General features: G+C 47.0%; 3 protein-coding genes across 8 annotated transcripts; 2 read left to right on the top strand and 1 right to left on the bottom strand.

Annotated features, from left to right (window-relative positions):
- Window positions 1–169: 169 nt before the first annotated feature.
- prelid3a (PRELI domain containing 3A) lies at window positions 170–2,838 on the bottom strand. 2 transcript variants are annotated; one of them, XM_057044700.1, is made up of 7 exons: window positions 2,496–2,838; window positions 2,142–2,310; window positions 1,892–1,981; window positions 1,697–1,767; window positions 1,498–1,600; window positions 1,255–1,329; window positions 170–1,120 (listed from the first exon to the last, which is right to left on the bottom strand). In XM_057044700.1, exons 1-6 carry the CDS (start codon window positions 2,525–2,527, stop codon window positions 1,270–1,272), a joined length of 525 nt encoding a protein of 174 aa, XP_056900680.1. In that variant the 5' UTR covers window positions 2,528–2,838; the 3' UTR covers window positions 170–1,120; window positions 1,255–1,269. The 2 variants fall into 2 exon arrangements, with proteins under 2 accessions (XP_056900680.1, XP_056900679.1); XM_057044699.1 differs by lacking the exon at window positions 1,255–1,329.
- A 1,005-nt stretch (window positions 2,839–3,843) lies between these two features.
- elovl4a (ELOVL fatty acid elongase 4a) lies at window positions 3,844–7,938 on the top strand. 2 transcript variants are annotated; one of them, XM_057044696.1, is made up of 7 exons: window positions 3,844–4,102; window positions 4,763–4,845; window positions 4,982–5,169; window positions 5,283–5,363; window positions 5,674–5,845; window positions 5,919–6,046; window positions 6,133–7,938. In XM_057044696.1, exons 2-7 carry the CDS (start codon window positions 4,779–4,781, stop codon window positions 6,451–6,453), a joined length of 957 nt encoding a protein of 318 aa, XP_056900676.1. In that variant the 5' UTR covers window positions 3,844–4,102; window positions 4,763–4,778; the 3' UTR covers window positions 6,454–7,938. The 2 variants fall into 2 exon arrangements, with proteins under 2 accessions (XP_056900676.1, XP_056900677.1); XM_057044697.1 differs by lacking the exon at window positions 3,844–4,102 and adding an exon at window positions 4,125–4,391.
- Window positions 7,939–10,121: 2,183 nt separating this feature from the next.
- Window positions 10,122–15,197, top strand: LOC130532224 (protein SOGA3). 4 transcript variants are annotated; one of them, XM_057044692.1, is made up of 11 exons: window positions 10,122–10,256; window positions 10,990–11,737; window positions 11,863–12,087; window positions 12,175–12,333; window positions 12,814–12,885; window positions 13,092–13,411; window positions 13,490–13,649; window positions 13,898–13,967; window positions 14,131–14,677; window positions 14,791–14,920; window positions 15,028–15,197. In XM_057044692.1, exons 2-11 carry the CDS (start codon window positions 11,045–11,047, stop codon window positions 15,136–15,138), a joined length of 2,487 nt encoding a protein of 828 aa, XP_056900672.1. In that variant the 5' UTR covers window positions 10,122–10,256; window positions 10,990–11,044; the 3' UTR covers window positions 15,139–15,197. The 4 variants fall into 4 exon arrangements, with proteins under 4 accessions (XP_056900672.1, XP_056900670.1, XP_056900673.1 ...); XM_057044690.1 differs by having other exon boundaries at window positions 10,123–10,256; window positions 10,993–11,737; XM_057044693.1 differs by having other exon boundaries at window positions 10,160–10,256; window positions 10,971–11,737.
- The last annotated feature ends 4 nt before the right edge of the window (window positions 15,198–15,201 follow it).

Genomic DNA, 15,201 nt, shown 5'->3' on the forward strand with positions numbered 1-15,201 from the left:
CTTCGGTGCAGTCAGGCTGCACATACCGTCATGACAGTCTAATAACAAACCATGTTTACTCAGACCCGGTTGTTTTTGTTCTAGAACAGGAACTGAAAGTACTGAGCATGTGTGAACAACTGAATCCCCGATTCTCCGTGTTTGGTTTGGCTGAAAAATAACAAAATACTCCATTAAATCATTTAATCACACAATTTACATAGCAAATGCAGACAAATGAGAAAACATTAGTTGCTGGTTACACATTATATAAATTAACTCTGTACTGATAAGCAAATTTTTTTTTTCAAGAAACAAAGTGTCGTGAGACAGTTTTATTAACCTCCCACTGCAGCAGCTCGAGGTTTTTGCAGGTTTATAAAGTGGCTTAAATTTTCAGAGGGGAACAAAATGCATAAATAAGTAATATATCAGTGCTGCCAAACCTGTGACATGCAAGCGTCCTTTTAATCCAAATGTAAGCTTAAGCTTAAACAAGAGTAAGTTTTTTGTGCGCTAATCACAAAAAGAACAGCACCCTCATCTTCCTCCTTTTGCTGTCTGTGCACGGACGGCGTGACAGCAGCAGAGCAAGGCAATGTTAAATTAAATCTACATTCCCTACAACTGTAAATCTTCTCTTGCATTTTTAAAAAATGCTCCCACCATCCTTCTGGCTACAGTTTGGGCACTCTTAAAAAACAGTAGTAAGCACCAGTGGTGTCTTCCTTCATTGTTCTATGTAAAAGAAATCCTTAAAAAGAATTCAACCAAAAATAAATTAAAAAATGCATTGAAACTGTTTTATAAAAAAAGGTGTACAATATGCAGCCTAAAGGCAGGAACACACAGAAATCCAAAACCTAAAGCAACACATTGCATTCGTTAGACAGCTGCGAGCTACAAAAGCGTCTCCTGGCTGTATGAAAGGTATTAACGTGTTATTTGGGACTGGCACAGCTCTGACCCGCGTCTACTGGACGTCTACCAGCTTTGGCAGCATTTACTCGGTGTTGGAGGTTTCACCGGGAGTCCAGACGTCAACCAAACTTCCCGAAGACTCGACTGTTTAGGATCCGGCGACCCTCTGCTGGGTGAGGAGCATCCTGAGCGGGGTGGTCTTCACTGTCCCACCGCTGTCCTGCATGTGCAAACAAATGGGGTCTCAGCAGTGGGACGCGAGCATGCAGAGGACACAGTAAAAGAGCAAGGCTTTAGGGTTTTGCGATAGACCGGGAGGGGTAGAGTTTCAAAGGAAAAATGGAGAAGCATTACCAGAGTTAGTAAACGTCAGAGAGGTACATTGTCTTTTTCTGAGTTCTGAATTATCCACTCTATAGCATCCCAACCCTACACACGGGGAGACAGAAGCGTAAAGGTCCAGGTGCGCTGTTCAACATCACGCTTGCTTCGGTGAACAGCGGAGGAATAAGCAAAGCATGCGAAGAGATCCTCTTTGTTATGTGCACTTCAATTCAAAACACATGCAAAAAGGGAAAAAAAATGAACACAAATGACCTTTCTGGCGTTAGCTGTCATTCTCCTGGCCATCATCCCCTCCAGGTAGCTGCTCAAACTCACTCCCTTTACAGTGATAATGGCCTCCTGGGTCAGGACGGTGCTGAGGACCAGGAAGAGGTAGTGGGGGGTGTTTTTAATCCCCCTGTGCTTGTTACAGGCTTCAGAGGTGAATGCAGTGAGGGTGAGGGTTACTCACAACGCAGGGTTGTTGGGTTGTGGTCTGTAAACAAGCCTCTCATCCACCGAAATCCAGTTGGTCAGCGTAATCTGGAGGATAAAATCAATTGATCAGGAGTGAAACACTTTATGTATGCTTAAGTTCCTCTAGTGACCGCTGCGTCACCCGTTGCATCTCATGATGTAGAAACGTATGGAAGTACTAGATGTGTACATTAGTTGAGCATAGCTCCATCCGTTTCTGCTCTGGGTCGACTATAGAGTGCTCCTTCACGTATGTCTCCGTCCGACTGGTCCCCAGTATCTGGAAAAGCATCACAAACGCAGTAAATTACTGCATGTCCACACAAAAATCCCCCTTAACACGGAGCCTCTGCGGCACCAGTGGGTCCACACACGAAAGCAAAGTATATATATTATAATATTAATATTTCTGTCTGGTCAAAGGGGCATTAGAGCCTGACCGCTCGCACGATGGCCGGGAGACCCCACTCTGTGCTGAGGAGTCTGTGGCTGTGCAGGCGTCCCCCTTCGTCAAGGTTGCGCTCCAGAACGTCCACCCCGATCACGTTTGGGTTCATTGGGTTCGGGTACTTCCTCATTGCAGCCTTGATGACTGTCTCCCATGGGTAACTGGATGCAAAAAGTAAAATAAATAAAGAAGGGGGCAAAATGGGGGCTGCAATGGTTGCAGTTCCTATTCAACAAAGATCACAAGGTAGAAATTTAAAGATAGAAAGAAACATGCAGTGAAATGGTTACGTTAAATAAGCTGAAAGGGGAATTCTTTTATATCTATAAGATCCAGTGTGACCAACCTGAAAACATGCTCCGTGCTCCAAATCTTCATCTTTCGTAAGATCTCACCGCCTGGAAAACTCTCTCACAACAGGATTTCATCGCACCATTTCCCTCTCAGGAGCTGGAATCACACATCGGGGCCTCTGACAGGAGCTCACGACCGTCGCAGAGGAGAGTCCGCACGGAGCAACCTTGCTCGTCCGCACGGAGCAACCGTGCGCAAAACCTGCGCAGTATGACGCTGTCATCCACCAGGAAAGACAGGAAAATAGAAAGTAGAGAAGACGATAAATCTTAGGTGCAGTGGCCTGAAGGACGAGAGAGAAGCCGGTGCTCTAACGGAGCCACCGTACACTGAAAAACGACAAGAAATACACACTGTTCTGACGGAAGATTTTCAAAATAAAACTATTTTAACCTTTAAACGCCTGCCTTTTCGACTTAAAATTGACTAAACTAACAGGATTATCTACGATGTGGAAGACTTCCTTTATTAATCAATTGCAGAAAACGAAAAGTGTCTTTTTTCTGGTCAGATATACACATACCCCGCCTAATTTAGGCTGTATGCATGCTGTTCTATCACTATCTTGCTAATTAGCTAAGCTCTAAAATAATAATAAACTCTACTCACCTTTTCAGGGTAATATCTCTCTGTGATCCACCGTCGTGTCTGACATCGATTGAATGTTCTCCAGCTGGACTTCGCTTCGTACTCTTGTTTTGAAGGAACTTCCGGGGATTCGTCCCACGTCTTTTGGTGACTTGACCAGATTGTTGCGCTTCTGCTGCGCGTCCCCGGCCTACTATGCGCATGCGCGTAGCATCCTTCCACCATCCCCCGTCAAGTGTAACCCAGAGGAGACGAACGTCGATCCAAAGACAGTAAAAAGCCAAGAGGAAACGAGGCGATGGTACTTTCAAATAAAACCTTTGGAAACCCTGCTTTTGGAAGGAATATTAGTTGAAATAGTCGCATTTAAGCCTGTAGAAATAAAACATTTTTATACACATAGTATAGATAAAATCATTAGTAGAGATTATCATTAAAGTCAAAATAATGTAGCATTCATTACTTGCGCCAAGGTTAAGTGACATATTGGTTTGTTAGCAAACTAACGAAAGGGTTTTTTCATGACATTTTCAGTAAACATTTCTAATGAGATAATGGGTGGATTATTAAATGTTGGTGATGTTTCGAATGACCAGCTTTATCCCAAAAAACAAAAGAAAAAAATCAGGGCGGCGCTGAAGGTTAAACTGCGAATATGATGACCAACGCGTCTGGAGGACTTTAATCCTTTATCTTCCAAGGACAAGCGGCCTTTTCGTTTTTATTTTGAAGGCGTGAGCGGAAGTGCGGAGTGCCTCCTCCCTGCATCACTGATGATGATTTGGGTGATCAGAGGTTTCATTGAGGCAGACGCGCAGCGGAGGCCGGTGTGGTCCTTCATCGACGAATTCTTCCCCCCACCGTCATCCCGGCGGTCTGTTTCTGTCCGGATCCGGAACCATCACTGAGCTTTCGGGAAACAAGCTCGCTCCAGAACCGGAATAACGCTCACTGCGTGACCTTGCATTGAATGTCACAGTAGACGAATTTTCCCACCCCCCCTTTTTTAAGGTAACCAGCATCCCCATCCGTGCGGAGTCGGAGGCGACGACACTCTTGTTATGTGACATTTCTGTCTCGATTTGATTTGAATGCGCTTTCTTGGGTTTTATCGTGGGTTTTTATTCAGTCCCACACCTCGTGCGTTTCTTTTTCTTTTTGGCCACTGATAACAGACCCGATCGTGCAGCATGAAGGCCGGGCTGCGTGCCGCAGAACGCAAATCCGCCATTTGTATTCATAAAACGTCAAAAACGCTTTTGGCCTGGGGGTTTATTTTTTATTTTAAGGAGTATTGAAGGTGCGTTTGTATTTGATCCGCGGCGTTTTTCTTGATTTTAACGGATGCTGCAGAGTCTCTGGAGAGAAAGGGAGGGGGCTCCATCTGCACCGAATCATTAGGACGCACCATGTGTCGGGCTGCTGTCGGAGACGAGCAGAATGTGGGCCACAGTGCAGCCCCCCCGCCCACGCTTTTAGAACGACGACCACCGGTTTGGTTGTTCTCAAACTGAAATAAAAAAAACAAACATCTGCTGACACAGGAGCTCTCCCTGCCTCTCTCCGCAATGGCGCCTGTAGATCAACCATCGTGGGGCCTCCTTTTAAACAAACGGGGGGAGAAAAGTCCAAAACTATAATGTAATAACAGGACTGTCTGTCGGTTTGCAGGTCACCAGTCAGAGCCATGGAGATCATCAGGCATTTAATCAACGACACCATAGAGTTCTACAGATGGACCCTGACCATCGCAGGTAAAAAAGTTCAGACTTCTGCCTCGGAAAGCCGCAGAAAGCTGCTCGCGCCCTTTGAAACTGGCATTCATAGCACCTGTCGGGGGTTTTCGCCCTAAATGGAAACATTGCTAATGTGGAGACTACTGTCATGCAGACAAGCGGGTGGAGAAATGGCCTCTGATGGACAACCCCCTGCCCACACTGGCCATCAGCACCTCCTACCTGCTGTTCCTCTGGCTGGGGCCCAAGTACATGAAGAACCGAGAGCCCTTCCAGCTCCGCAAAACCCTCATCGTGTACAACTTTAGCATGGTCTTCCTCAACTTCTTCATCTTTAAAGAGGTAACGCGTGCTTGGTGTGTAGTTACAAGAGTTTCGTTATGGACAGCAGCGGTTTGGTTGGAGCGTGCGCCGCTTTGGTTTGGTTCTTTCTCTGACTGTTGTCTCTCTCTCAGCTGTTTATGGCGGCACGTGCAGCGAAGTACAGCTACATCTGTCAGCGGGTCGACTATTCAGATGATCCCAATGAAGTCAGGGTGAGTGTTGTCCACCGTCAGTACACTCCTGTCACCTCCGTTAGCCTTGTGCGCAGAAGTTTGCCGCCGGATTCCAAGTCAGAATTTTCCTAGTCTGGAATGATCAGCAATCTATGTTAATAATTCATATCCAACAAGGGGATTGTGTCGTTCGGGAAACACGACCAGCTCCCGTTATCGGGATCTTTGAGCGGGCTGGAATATCACTGAAGGTGTCCGGTTTCTCCTTTCGCGATGCGCCGGCACACCTCCTTTATCTCCGACTGTCCTCCGCCCCCCCCACCATTGTTCCCGCTCACGTCTGTCGCAGGTGGCCGGAGCGCTGTGGTGGTACTTCATCTCCAAGGGCATCGAGTATCTGGACACGGTGTTTTTCATCCTGAGGAAGAAATTCAGCCAGGTGACCTTCCTGCATGTGTACCACCACTGCACCATGTTCACGCTCTGGTGGATCGGCATCAAGTGGGTGGCAGGAGGACAGTGTGAGTAGAGCATACTACTATTTTATTTTAAATTTGAAATACGGATGTGAACCATGTCCTTTTTGTGGCGCAGCCTTCTTTGGCGCACACATGAACGCGGCGATCCACGTCCTGATGTACCTGTATTATGGCCTGGCCTCCTGTGGACCCAAGATCCAAAAGTACCTGTGGTGGAAGAAGTACCTGACCATCATTCAGATGGTGAGATGCCACTGAGGGAGGTGGGGGGGGGGGGGCTGTGAACCTGGGGTACGGGTGTCGATTTTAACCCCTCTCTTCCCCCTCAGGTCCAGTTCCATGTCACCATCGGCCACACGGCCTTGTCCCTCTACGTTAACTGCGACTTCCCCCACTGGATGCACTACTCCCTCATCTGCTACGCCATCACCTTCATCGTCCTCTTCGGCAACTTCTACTACCAGACCTACCGTCGCCAGCAGCCCAGGCGCGACGCCTCTTCCTCCAAAGCGGCCAAGGCCGTCGCCAACGGCGCCCTCAACGGACTCAGCAGGAATGCCAACGGAGCGGCGGTGATGGGGGGCAAAGACGAGAAACCCCAGGAGAACTCCGGGAGGAGAAAGAGGAAAGGACGGGCCAAAAGGGATTAGAAGAAAAGGAGGGGGAGAGGTGGAGGTAATGGAGGGAGGTTCCAGCTCTGAAGGACTTGATCTAATGAAGGTTAAGAAGTTGATTTAAGCCATGATCTGAGTTGATAAATTATGTGACACACCTGTGTTGATTTAGGCTGCTTTAGGCACCAGAGGCCTCGCCGCAGGTGGTTGACACTGCAGCTACATCTCAGCGCCATAGTGTATCCTACAGGATAGATCCTAATGTTCCTTCTCTTTATTGCAGTGCCAAGTGCTTTAAAAAATGACTTCCATCCCATAAAAAGGAGACAGAGTTCATCAGAGCAGTGTGGCATGCTGGGAAAGCGGCTCCATAAAGAAAAGAACCCATTTACAGCTGATGACTGCTGGACTGAGACAGGAATCCCCATAGGACCCCCAAATACCTGCCCGATTTTGATTTTTAAGGCCCCAGAACTGATGATAATGTACAGCAACATGTCATTCCCCCCATTCTAATAATGATGTTACATGAAGACTTAAAGTTCTTGTCTTCTTATATAAGAACCTCTGCAGTTATTCTGTATATGTGCTTTTACAAGCAGAGCGTTTAAATCATTCTTATGTGTTCCAAACTCATTTTGCTCTCCTCGTTATTGCACATTTGACGAGAAATGAATCAATATCTAGAGATGAGACAAAGAGATTGCTCTTTAATTGCTTTATGATGGAGGTACCATTATCTGTAACTCATACAAGATTGAAAAGACACATTTTATTATGTCTGAATATGGCCGTGACAGGTTTTCTACGCCCCCTACTTGGATGGAACGTAACGAAACAGCAGCTCTGGGGACGATCCCCCTTCTCTCTGTTTAGTCTTTCAGATGTTTACCTGTCTTTTTATATGATGTAGATAACTGTAAGCGCTCTGGTGTCGTCATTTGTCTTACATGCTTGTGAAAATGTGTCGAAGCGTCGTTGTTCTTGGACTCCTGTACATTTGATGGACATGGACAATTCAGGTGCCTCTATCATCCTTATCTGGCCTGAATGTACATTTATCAGAGGAAATCTGGGATATAAAAGATGATTTTGAGACGAGTTTTGTGTGTCCAACAAAGAGCTGATGGACCTCTTTAGTGACCGTAGATGCCATTAAGAACAACTGTGCTTGGCCTGCAGGCAACAAACTGGAATACAGCTTTTAAATTCAGCTTTTTATCATCCGCCAAACACAGTTTCATCATTTTCCTGGCTGTTTTTCTTTTTTGTATTTATTTTTATGTAAATATCAATTTCCATTGAATTGAGGGTGCTTGTTTGTGTGTCTTTGTGTTGTACATATTACATGGTGACATTTTGTACTCTGCACATTTGGGAATGTCCCCCAGCTTCTTTGCTTGGACCGACAGCTGTCCACGTTGCTTCATGTGTGCGTGTGTTTTTTTAAACAGTACCAAAAAAAAGGGTATTATAACTTTAATTTGTCTTTAAATTATATTAAACTGAATGCCTCCACAAGCTTGTGTAATTGTTCTTTAATTTTTACATTTATTTTTTAATTAAAACATAATTTTTTTAAAATAACGTGTTATTAAAAGTAAAGTCCAACAGAGGGCACTAAAGCTGCATCACAGCGTTCAACGCCACAAAGCAAGACCAGATCAATTTAATATTATAATCACAGCCACAACAAGAAAACACAGTTTTAGCCTGCACAGTGACTATGTTGTCATTTTCATGAATAATTTATAAACCCAAGATAAAGTTACACAAATCGCCATTTCCTGGTTATTTTATTATTATGTCCAATGAAAAAAAAGAAAATGTCCAAATATTTACATTGACCCTTACTTGCAGTAGTAGTTGTTATATATCAGAAAATGAAGTGTGTGTGTGTGAGGTGGGTCATGTCAGCCATGTTGTTTGTTCTGTTGAATTTCTGTGAAAGGGGTCAAAGGTCTCTCGCTTACGATCAATTGGCAGAAAAAAAAAGACTTTATAAAATGCGATTTATAACAATTCAGTGCAACACTTGAGCGAGACAAAGGTATCCATGGCAACTATATACGGCAGCTGTCTTGGCTCCCAACCCCCTCTTAAAAACTCCCACCCCTGCCAACTGTCCTTTCTGAGCTACATGGGTGCATGTGGGCAACAGTATTAACGTAATAAAGTGTGTGTGTGTGTGTGTGTGTGTGTGTGTGTGTGTGTGAGTGAGTGAGCGGGTGGATCAGTGAGTGGAGGTTTTTATTTGTGTGTTGTGTAATAGGTAGAAAATATTGAAATGTAAATGTGTGTATAAGGCTTCTTCCATCATTTGTGGTTTGGGTTATTCTTCCAACTCCTCAACGCAGCAGAAAACCTCAAAAAAAAGAAAAGCTTTTAAGTCAAAATAACACTGATTTGTTTCGTATTTATGCATCGTGTCACTGCAGCACATAAACAAGGCATTAAAGCAGAGCCACTACAGCGAGACCGACAAGTCTCAGGCGATGAAATCATCTTTTATTTATCGTATCTCTTGGTATTAGATGTGCGTGTCTTCCCCATTTGTCAGAAAATGGAACACAGACACTAAAAAAAGATACATTCTTGATGTCTCCTGGGGGAAATGACTGAAAATATAAAGTTCTGCACTGTTTATCTGCCAGGACATCAAAATAAACCCTTCACAATTGTTCAGTAAAGCAATGGGGACACATTCCTCCAATTTGAGGGCCGATTTTCATCCACTAGCAATCTAATTGTTTTGGATATTACTACATAAATGTACGAAAGCCAGTATAGAAATTAAATGACATGACACTTTGTTAGGGATAAAGCCACAAGGACACCATGTGGAATCTACACATGGTCCTACCATGACGATATGCAGCCCTGGGATGGCGTCAATAACACAGAACTTGGGCATGAAATCAACAAACATTTTACACGGTGAATTTTTCGGGGGAGCTTAATATCCAACTTAACAAGCTGCTCACACCAAAAGTCACCGCCTGATGGTGGCCTGATTACGTGCAGGAAACACACAGTCAAGATGACTCAATCCAGCCCAAATGGACCAGAACTGCACGTTCTAATGAACATCAAGGCCTATTTTTAAAGCCTGCATCACCATCTTTTATTTAACTTCAGTTGGAGGGGAATCAATCATCGTTGTGGCCCAGGGAGGCTCGACCATGACGATATCTGTCACGTTAATGCAGACAAATGAAGAGGTGGGGGAGGTGGACTGGGTGAGGAGGAGGGGGGATTGAAAGCCCCCCCCCCCAAAACCATCTGTTTTCTCAATTTAAAAAAGAAAAAATCGGCCCTGCAACATCTTGTTTGGTCATTTTACTGTGATTACAGTGAGGAGCAGCTCTGATCCTGCAGCGCCTGGACCAAATGGATTCCACAGACGTGCAGCATGACTGTGAGGACTGCTGAAACACAGGTGGCCAAACTTTCACCCTGCTGAGCTGAATAAGCTCATTTTTCAGCTCTTTCACTTTCAGGGTGGCGTGAACCGTAACCATAGCAGTAATAAACACATTGGATTTAAAAAAACAGCTTTTTTTGGCTTCATACATTCAGTGTTAATTTAAAGGGGATGAATTAAAGGTGAATGTGCAGCCGCCTGCGTCCAATCGCTGCTGAGGGAGAGAGCTGGAGACAGCCAATGAGAGGAGCCCGCTGCGTGCACCATCATCTGTGCAGGCCTTGCCATCCTGACGCTGACGTAATGTCATGAATATTGAAACAGGTTGCTTGGGAGGCGCTCCAGTCAGCATCCCCATCTGCCTCCTCATCAGCACTACCCTTCAGAATCGGACACAAAAAACCCGCCCTGAAAGGTAAGAAGATCTTCTCTCTTTGTGTTTTAGATGACCTGGGCGTGAATGACGGTTGTCAGGCCTTCGAGCTCGGATTAATCCCCTGATTCCATTTGTTTTTATGGAAAGACAACTCGGATCTTGCCTTCTTTGGTCTGAATTTTCCCTGTGGTGGGGGGTCGAGGGAGTGACAACCGGCGGTCTCACTGATCATGTTTGATGCAAAAAAAGAAAAGAAAAATAGTTCAAACTCTGCTATTTAAAAAAAAAAAATCTGGTATCTTCTGACCTTTCTGATCACAATGATCTGAATTGTTATGAGTCATCGTGCTGACTGTGGGAAATGAGATGATGGCTGCCTGGAATTCTGTCCATCTGTAGGCACTTCACCGACCAGCATGTAGCTCAACTATTGTTCGGCTGTTTGCAGCCCCTCATCGATCGCCCTCTGTCCGCCGGTTCGAAGCCTTTTAACTGAGCAGACTCCTAGTTTCTGCCCCAGTTTCGTTAGCCGGTCTGCTCCAATGACCCTTTCGGGACCGCTGGTAATTGCTCGATCTGCAGCTGATCTCACGCGTGTCTCATTACAGAGATCTCTGGACGCCCTTTAGCCTAATTATCCCCGTTTGTGTAAAAATAAACCAAATCTAGAGCGCAAGGCGCGCCCGACACCTGTCTGATGACCGGGTTACCTGTACATCATCTCATTTTAGCCCATATTCTTTATTTATGGAGTCATGAAAATGTTTTCAAGCAGCAGGGACGCTGCTGAAGAGGACGGATGTGGCGGAGACTGAGCTGACACCACGATGAACCCCTCAGCTGCCGACTCTCCGCGGCAGGCAGACAATAGCAGCCGGAAGCAGGAGCGCTCCTCGTCTCCGGCCGGGCTCAAAGACGGCGCGTCCAAAGCCCCGCAGAGGAGCGGCAATTCGTCCAAACACGCCACGTCGAAGCAAGTGGGAGGAGGGGGAGGCAGAAACAGTCGAGGTCATTCCCCTGTCTCTGCTGCGGGCAGGGAGCGGCAGGCCGGAGGCGCTCCTGCCGGCAGAGGCGCGGCTGCTGTCCAGGCTGCCGGTGCTGAAAGCCCGACGCTGCTCCGCTCCGCGTCGGCTGACAGAGGCGGCGCGCAGGCGCAAGACGCCGCCGATCCACCCCGCGTCGTCTCCGATCAGCCCTGCGCGTCCAAATCCCCCAAACTGAGGAGCAAAAATCCGAGAGGCGGGGAGGCGACGGGCGGCGGCAAAAAGAGCTCCAAGAGCACGGTGGGCTGTGGACCCGGTTTCTGGAAGGAAGGATGCCTGCAATCTGAGCTGATCCAGTTTCACTTAAACAAGAGCCTGGGGAAGAAAGGGACGAAGATGCAGATGAAATCCGCGTCCCCGCCGGCCTCAGAGGCGGAGCTGTCCCCGGAGCCCGAGAGTCCACAACCAGCACCACAGCCAGGTCAGAGACTGGAGGAGGAGATGGAAAGGCTGGAGGACGAAAACGATGAACTAAAGGTACATATCGACCAATGAAGTCCGGTTACACCGTCGTTTTTAATACTGTGGTGCACCTCTTGTAGCTGCTTAATAAATGACACCTCTTTGTGGTGCTTTGTTAATACATTTCATGCGTATTGTAGGCTGAAATCGAGGAAATGCGTGCTGAGATGGATGAGATGCGGGACACCTTCTATGAGGAAGATGCTTGCCAGCTCCAGGACATGCGCAGAGAGTTGGAGAGGGCCAACAAGAACTGCCGGATCCTTCAGTACCGGCTGAAGAAGGCAGAGAGGAAAAGACTCCGCTTCACAGAAACTGGGCAGGTGGACGGAGAGCTTCTTAGAAGTTTGGAGCAGGACCTCAAGGTTGGGAAGGAAAATGGATGCGTTACATTCACCATAGCTGTCTTACCGGAGAGATTCTCATATGTCTCCCCTGGGTCTCTCTCTCAGGTTGCCAAGGACGTGTCCGTGCGCTTGCACCATGAGCTGGAGAACGTGGAGGAGAAAAGGATGAAGACAGAGGATGAGAACGAGAAGCTGAGGCAGCAGCTGATAGAGGTGGAAGTCACCAAGCAGGCGCTGCAGAATGAGCTGGAGAAAGCCAAAGAGGTGAAGTATTCCCACCTGTGGCGTTCCACCTACTGTCTGATATGTGTTGTGAGGAACGAGCTGAAGAACCAGGAGTTCAGATACTGCCCTCAAAACTTCCCAGGATGCAATCTCATCAAACATCGGTGGCAACATTGGTTACTGACCATAAAACCCAAACGTCTCCTTTTTAAAAAAAAAATTGCTATGACTTATTGGGTTTATTAAATGTAATATTAGTCATGCATGAGCCTTTTTATCCCGTCCTCTGCTTGACCTGGCTTTGAATTTGAAAGGTTTCATACAGCACATGGTAAAATCACAAGTGTTTGGGATTTTTATGTCAAAACTATAAAGCTTACACTGAGAGCAAATCATTTCCATTAGACTAGGACGTTTTCCCCATTAGGGGGCCAACAGTCCCCATTAAATACAGATGACATCATTGCTGTCACTAAGAAAACAGTGATAATGATGAGGTAATCATTGTCTCCTCTGCAGCTCTCACTGAAAAGAAAAGGAAGTAAAGATGGACACAAAGCTGAGAAAAGGGCCCCGCAAACCCCAATTGAGGTGAGTCAGAGTAACGGTTTCTAATTGAAACCAAATGTAATCTGCAGGACTGTGCAGCTAAGACTCAGGGAGTCATAAACAGGCTGGAACGTGCTGGAAAAGCATTTACAGGAATGTCAGCTTGGGCCCAGGGAATCAGAACTTCCACAAATCATGAGTTTATGCAGGAAAAATACATTTATTTGGCATTTGTTTTTTCTTTATAGGAACAAAATGATGATCTGAAATGCCAGCTGGCCTTCATCAAAGAGGAAGCCATCTTGATGAGGAAAAAAATGGCCAAGATCGACAAGGAGAAGGACCGACTGGAGCAGGAACTGCAGAAGTATCGATCCTTCTATGGAGATGTTGATAGCCCTTTGCCTAAAGGCGAGGCTGGAGGGCCCCCCACCACCCGGGAGTCTGAGCTCAAGCTCCGCCTACGCTTGGTGGAGGAGGAGGCCAACATATTGGGGAGGAAGATTGTGGAGTTGGAGGTGGAGAACAGGGGTCTTAAGGCTGAACTGGATGATATGAGGGAGGACAGGTAAATAAAATAAAGCCAGTCTCCATGTTGACCCCCCTCTGCCTTGAGCAGCGTGATAACACGTGTCGCATCTCCTAGTCTGATGGCGGCCGGGGCGGACGGTTCTGGTGCCGGAGGTCAGCAGTGCAGAGAGCAGAGCGAGGCCCTGTCAGAGCTCAGGCAGCAGCTTCAGCTGGTAGAAGATGAAGCTGAACTCCTTCGCAGGAATTTGGCAGATGTGGAAGAGGAGAACAAGAAGGTAGAAGGGATGATTTCCTCAACAGGCCCTATTCTTGGAGAGACAAAACAAACAATCTACTTTATTCTCCTCTGTTCGGTTCAACAGACACTGTTTGTCATCTTTAATCACTCTGTATATCTGGTTTTATCCTTACAGTCGTGACCTATGTGTGACTTTGCCTGTAGATCGGTGATCTCAGCCTGACAACCAAACCCAACTGCTTCTGTCCTGTAAAGGCACATGACAATAACCATTTTAATCTATAGGTTACAGGAGAGCTGAATAAACTGAAGTACAAGGCTGGATCCCATGAATCTGGATCGAGACACGGAGCAGGTTAGTTCAAACCCGGCAGCACATTTCAGTCTGGTGTTGTGTTCCAGAAACAAAACAAGTCTGGAGGGCAAACAGGTCACACGCTCAATCTGTTCTTTAAATTCTCAGGGGGCTGCAAAAAATGTTCTATTTTTTTTCATCGTTGATTTTGTGTCCACCTCAGGAGCGGTGGACGCGGCAAAGGCGGAGGCCCTGCAGGAGGAGCTGAAAATGTCGCGTCTGCAGATCAATGAACTGAGCGGCAAAGTCATGCAGCTCCAGTACGAGAACCGGGTGCTGCTCTCCAACATGCAGCGCTACGACCTGGCGTCCCACCTCGGCATCCGCAGCAGCCCACGGGACAGTGACGCGGAGAGCGACGGCGGCCGGGATGACGACACTCCCGCCGCCTCTGTCTCCACCCCTCGCCTTCTCCCGCCGCACCGCAAGCGCGAGGGCCCCATCGGAGGCGAGAGCGACTCCGATGAGGTCAGGAACATCCGGTGCCTGACCCCCACGCGCTCCCTCTACTCGCCCGTGGACGCTCGTTTTTTATCCAGGAGCCTGAAGGACCGGCAGCAGATGATAGACATCCGCATCGAGGCGGAAAGGCTGGGCCGGACCATCGACAGGCTCATTGCTGACACCAGCACTATCATCGCCGAGGCCCGAGTGTACGTCACCAACGGGGAGCTGTTTGCCAGGCTGGACGAGGACGAGGAAGGTGGCAGGTAATCAATGCGCGTCCCGTAGACCTTGCGGTAGTCCCCCATTAAACTGTCCTCCAAAGCTTCTTTATTGATAATTGCACATTTCCATCCCGCGCGTGTCGACGTTCCTCCAGGATCCGAGAACACGAGCTGCTGTATCGCATCAACGCCCAGATGAAAGCTTTTAGGAAGGAGTTGCAGAGCTTCATAGACCGGCTGGACGTCCCCAGACAGGAGGACAAACAGGCTGAGGAGCCGCTGTCTGTGAGCTCACACGCACCTAAATATGTCGTTCCTGATGATATGATGTTTCCTGATCTAACACGCACCTTTCCCATTTCCTTTTCTGCTATCGTGTCCTCCACGTAAAGATGTTTCAGCCCATTATTTTGCTGATCCTCATCCTTGTTCTGTTTTCCTCACTCTCTTACGCCACCATTTTTAAACTGGTATTCCTTTTCACCCTCTTCTTTGTTCTGTAAAGCATACGTTCATGTTGTGTTGCGTTGTGTGCTTTTTTTCACGCATTTCTTTTTCTTTATTCA

This window comes from Takifugu flavidus, chromosome 10 (assembly GCF_003711565.1).
Source record: "Takifugu flavidus isolate HTHZ2018 chromosome 10, ASM371156v2, whole genome shotgun sequence".
Taxonomy (NCBI): Eukaryota; Metazoa; Chordata; class Actinopteri; order Tetraodontiformes; family Tetraodontidae; genus Takifugu; species Takifugu flavidus.